We start from the raw sequence: 4,587 nt of genomic DNA, 5'->3' as shown, positions 1-4,587 counted from the left end.
TTATTATTATTATTTATCATAGTGTTTATTTTATTATTGCTATCATCATCATTACTTTTAGTTTCCAAATATATATTCATAAACTTATAAGCAAGAAATCACAAAAGAATTAGTGAAGGTTAATTTAGACGATTGTAATTATTTACATTTCAACTCGAAAGATGTATCTACTAACCAAACATGAAATCACAATGAAAAAATTGGATTGTAATTCTGTCCATGTTAAATAAATGCATGGGTTGACACTTCACACATTCCATTTTATAATTCCACTTTCGATTTGACAGGTTTCGTCTTAATCGAGATATCTGCTTTTTTAAACCTTCCTTTTCTTATACGAGATTCTAAGGTCCTTATTCTGATTCTTTTAACAATTGTATTTTTTGAAAACTATTATGTAAACTGAACCCCCCCTTAAGAATATGTACTGTAGGTTTCATAGTAACAGAATGTCATTTGCTGCATATCCAGGCCATATCAATATAATTGCTAGTTGCTTATAGTATTCAATACTGACAGTTCTGGTTGTTTGTTCGTAGGCACTTGATAACCAAGAAGAACTAAAATTAAAGTTGAAGATGGCACTTCGTGAAAAGTCTGATGTTTTTAACTCTGACCAGCAGGAGGAAGACAAGGTCAGAGCTTAAAGACAATTTAATAATTTTGTGTGATTTTTCTGTGAGTATACTTGTTGGAAACATATGCTTTATTCTTTCAAAACTATTAATACATCTAGCTTAACTACATAAAAAGATGTAAAATTAGGTGATGTTGAGACATTATTCGTGTATAATCCTGCCTTATGTAAAAGTAAATTGCTATTACTCTTTGCTTCTTGGAAGAAGTGGAAAGATGCATATCCTGTATATGGCTTGTGTTGACATTATGATTCAGAAATCATGCCATACTAATTTTCAGGATTTACTAAGGAACAATAAAATTGTTGAGAAGGTAGTTATGGGTACAAAAACACCCCTTTAAAGTACAATTCCTTTAAAAGGCTATATCTAAGTTCAAGTGTGTACGGTATAAGCTGCTGTTAATATGACCTTGGATAAACTGATGTGATTATTTGGATGGGATGCAATTGTCGATGTTTTAAGTGAATAATGTGTTTATGCTATGATTTTACTTTTATCTCTTGTTTGGCTATGTGACTTTTTAGATTCTATTTTACTTCTGGAACCATATTTCACTATTGACATGCTTTAAATTCATGTTATTAGTTTTTCCTACACTTTATTACCAGATTAAACTCGGTTCCCCTGGATGGAGGGAAAGGTATTATGAAGAGAAGTTCTTGGCCAGCACTCCGGAGGAGCTTGACGCAATACGGAGAGATGTTGTAAGTTTCTTGAGTTTTTTATCTTGCCAATTAATAGCCATTTCATGATGTTTATACAATTTTTTGTAGGTTCTAAAATATACAGAGGGCCTATGTTGGGTGATGCACTATTACTATGAAGGTGTTTGTTCCTGGCAGTGGTAATTTCCCCCCTGTATTATTTAATCTATCCACTACTTGAGGAGTTAATTATTGGTCTTCAAGTATTTGTTTCTCTTGAATAAATTTTCACTTTTGTTATGGATTATTTTTTTTAATGTGACATAAATGTTGGCGTATCTGTTTTACAGATATCTTATTAAGGTTTTCCGTGGTGCATGCTGTTTTCATCTTGCATTTTTTTATTTCTAACGGTGGAAAGTTTTCATTCAGGTTTTATCCTTACCATTATGCACCATTTGCTTCTGATCTCAAGAATCTTAGTCAACTTAATATAAGCTTTGAGCTCGGATCGCCATTCAAACCGTTAAATCAGCTGCTAGGGGTTTTCCCTGCTGCAAGGTTGTGCTTGTGTTTTTTCTGCATTTTTTTGTACTCTCTCTATTGCCGAGGGTAAAATTGTCATTTGTTATTAAAATAGTGCAATAATTACACATTTCTAGAACTCCGTGCCTTTTTCATTGTGGGAAGGAGGGAGTATTTTCCTGCATTAATCTGTAGTTTTTCTGATTATTTATCTTTTATTTGAACCGGAAAAATTGCAGTGCCCATGCACTTCCAAAGCAGTATAGAAAGTTAATGACCGATCCAAACTCGCCTATTATTGATTTTTATCCAACAGGTATAGTTGGTTCCTGACAAAAGTTTAGAAAGTATTTATGTTTTAACATTTGTGGATTGATGTTTTTTGTTCTTCGTTTATCAGATTTTGAAGTTGACATGAACGGCAAGCGGTTTGCATGGCAGGTCCATTTTCATTGTTTACCATTCTAGTTTTTGGTCGTTTTATTATTTTATTTTTATTGGTAGCTACTTTTATAAGTATGCTGGACATCTTGACAATTTTATGGCTGCTTATTATTTGTAGGGTGTAGCGAAGTTGCCTTTCATTGATGAAACGCGTCTTCTTAAAGAGGTGGAAAAAATTGAACACACTTTAACGGTATGGTGACTTTCGGTGATTAATCAACTAAGACTCACTGAAGATGTTTCTTTTTTCCTAATTGTGGCTGTGATTTTGCTTCTTGAAGGAGGAAGAAACACGGAGAAACAGCAGAATGTGTGCTATGCTTTTTGTGGCTTTATCACATAAGCTATCTTCATACATATTTGGGATGGATGACCGCTATTGGAGATCGAAAGCAAAAAAGCGGGCTGAAATCAAGGAACCAATCAATCTCGAGGCAAGGTTTGTATTGCTCTCTCTCTCTCTCTCTCATGTGGTACTACTCTAAATCTTCAAGAAATTTGAGGTGTAATCCTTTTTTTTTATTGTTGATGTTATACAAATATCCAATTAATCCCACTTCAGGTCATGTTTGGAAACCATATTATTTTTTGAGCTTTTTGAAAAAGTCCTGTTTGGTTAGGCCATAAGCTAGCTTTTAGAGAAGTTTCTTCAAGTACCATTTTGATTAGCTGTAGGGGATCTTTTTCCACCCTTTTCCAATTGTGCCCCTTATATTTTTCCAATTAATTTCTTATTGCCCGCTTGCATACCCTTTGCATTGTGCACAAGACGATGGTCTTCACGGAAACAACCCCTCGATCCTTGTGGTTGAGGTAAGGTCTGTGTACCTATTACCCTTCCCGACCCTACTTCCGGATGGGGTAATATAATATACCAAGTTCATTTGGTTTATATTTTTCCATTTAATTTTATAACATGTTCTTTTAGTGTCATTTTACATTTTTGTATAGCTTCGTTTTTACAAACATGACTAGTTTATAATCTACTCCAACTATTGTCTGATCTAATTTGGGATACTTGCAGTGGTGGGATGGATGGCTATATATCTCTTCCTGCTGGGGATCCCGCTCCTAGAATTTACAGATCACCTATCGAGGGAATGGAAGATATCATGGACAATCGAGTCGTGTAAACTCTATATAATGGGTCACTGTTTATTCAATTCCTAAATTTATGTATGTTAATTCGCAGTGATTAATTTTTGTATTCTGTTCTACTTTCAGTTGTGCGATTTACAAGCTCCCCGATCCTCATCCGCATATAGCTCGCCCCCCTGCAGGGGTGGAAATACCAGAAAAGGTAAATTAATATGATCTCATGATTATCTGTCTACAAACAAAATGGTTATTACTCTGTTCCAAAATAAATGTGCACAATGAAGAAGGCACACCGTTTTAATAATGTGTAAACATTACACTTTTTAATTTACTAAATGACGATTTTACCCTTAAATAGTCGGAGTGATGAAAATCTCCCTCTCATGATTAAGCCAAGAATAGGGAAGCAAACACTTACATTTTGAAAGTGGATACTTGTTCTAGGACAAACTAAAATAGTGACAGAGGCGGGTGAAAGACTTTTGGAAGGTTTTAGGGTTTTAATTTGACATGGGTAGTTTAGGAATTTACCAATTTTGTCTCATCTCCCCGATCTTTGTTCCGCCAATTTTTGGCGGGACATAACAAATGCATTTCTACCCCAATCAGGTTTTGTCACCAATGGTGAGACAAGAAGTTATACTTTCTCCCGTGCCATACACACCCTAAATGGGAAGTTATAATGGATTTATCTTGCACAATGATAACTTGTTTTTTCTGTCTGCTATAAATCTTTTCTGGCAGATCAGCAAGGCTCTGTGCTTATTAACAGCTTTGTGTTATCAGATTGATAACTATATTAATACACTTTGCATTTTACGTAACACCCTCATTTTTGTTTATGCAGACTATAATGTTGGCGGATTTGAAACCTACAACCTCTTTATGGCATGAGGACTCGGGCCGGGGACCACGCTTTGAAAATCAAAGGTACACTGGGCTTGGTTATGTTTTTTGGTTGCCAGGGTTCAATGTTAGGTCACTAGAAATATTGGGCATCTTCATTTCTTGTTTGGTCACAGGTTTTTAAAAAGCATCCAGACTTTTGAAAACTGCTGCATAAACCTTTCAGCCATGTCAGCATTTTACAGGTTTTTCGGTCATTTTGAAGAGTAGAGTGATCATTAACAACAATTTTTGTATTCCAATTATAAATGAAGTTAAAATGCGTTGCTCTTGAGTTCGCTTTCCCCCACATTTGTTCTTGATGCATTTTCTGTTTAGGGCAAAATGCA

The 4,587-nt window shown here is 34.9% G+C and overlaps 1 protein-coding gene across 7 annotated transcripts in view; it reads left to right on the top strand.

The window, feature by feature from the left end:
• The window catches only part of LOC112512406 (5'-3' exoribonuclease 3-like), a 14,269-nt gene extending 9,704 nt beyond the window's left edge, over nucleotides 1-4,565 (top strand). Inside the window, exons 12-23 of one of the 7 annotated variants that reach the window (XM_025118367.1) lie at nucleotides 540-635; nucleotides 1,250-1,345; nucleotides 1,415-1,485; nucleotides 1,718-1,846; nucleotides 2,050-2,126; nucleotides 2,211-2,251; nucleotides 2,373-2,447; nucleotides 2,536-2,693; nucleotides 3,279-3,383; nucleotides 3,479-3,554; nucleotides 4,200-4,282; nucleotides 4,375-4,565. In XM_025118367.1, coding sequence (XP_024974135.1) covers nucleotides 540-635; nucleotides 1,250-1,345; nucleotides 1,415-1,485; nucleotides 1,718-1,846; nucleotides 2,050-2,126; nucleotides 2,211-2,251; nucleotides 2,373-2,447; nucleotides 2,536-2,693; nucleotides 3,279-3,383; nucleotides 3,479-3,554; nucleotides 4,200-4,282; nucleotides 4,375-4,468 — 1,101 coding nt within the window. In that variant the 3' untranslated portion in view covers nucleotides 4,469-4,565. Of the gene's footprint in view, nucleotides 1-539; nucleotides 636-1,249; nucleotides 1,346-1,414; nucleotides 1,486-1,717; nucleotides 1,847-2,049; nucleotides 2,127-2,210; nucleotides 2,252-2,372; nucleotides 2,448-2,535; nucleotides 2,694-3,278; nucleotides 3,402-3,478; nucleotides 3,555-4,199 lie in introns of those variants that run through there. The other 6 variants (XM_025118393.1, XM_025118358.1, XM_025118351.1 and 3 more) reach the window with 6 other exon arrangements.
• Nucleotides 4,566-4,587: the final 22 nt, after the last annotated feature.

The sequence above is a fragment of the Cynara cardunculus genome, assembly GCF_001531365.2.
Source record: "Cynara cardunculus var. scolymus isolate 2C chromosome LG 1, CcrdV1, whole genome shotgun sequence".
NCBI classification, from domain to species: domain Eukaryota; kingdom Viridiplantae; phylum Streptophyta; class Magnoliopsida; order Asterales; family Asteraceae; genus Cynara; species Cynara cardunculus.
Note: the sequence above shows the minus strand (reverse complement) of the source record. Positions and strands in the feature narration are given on the sequence as shown.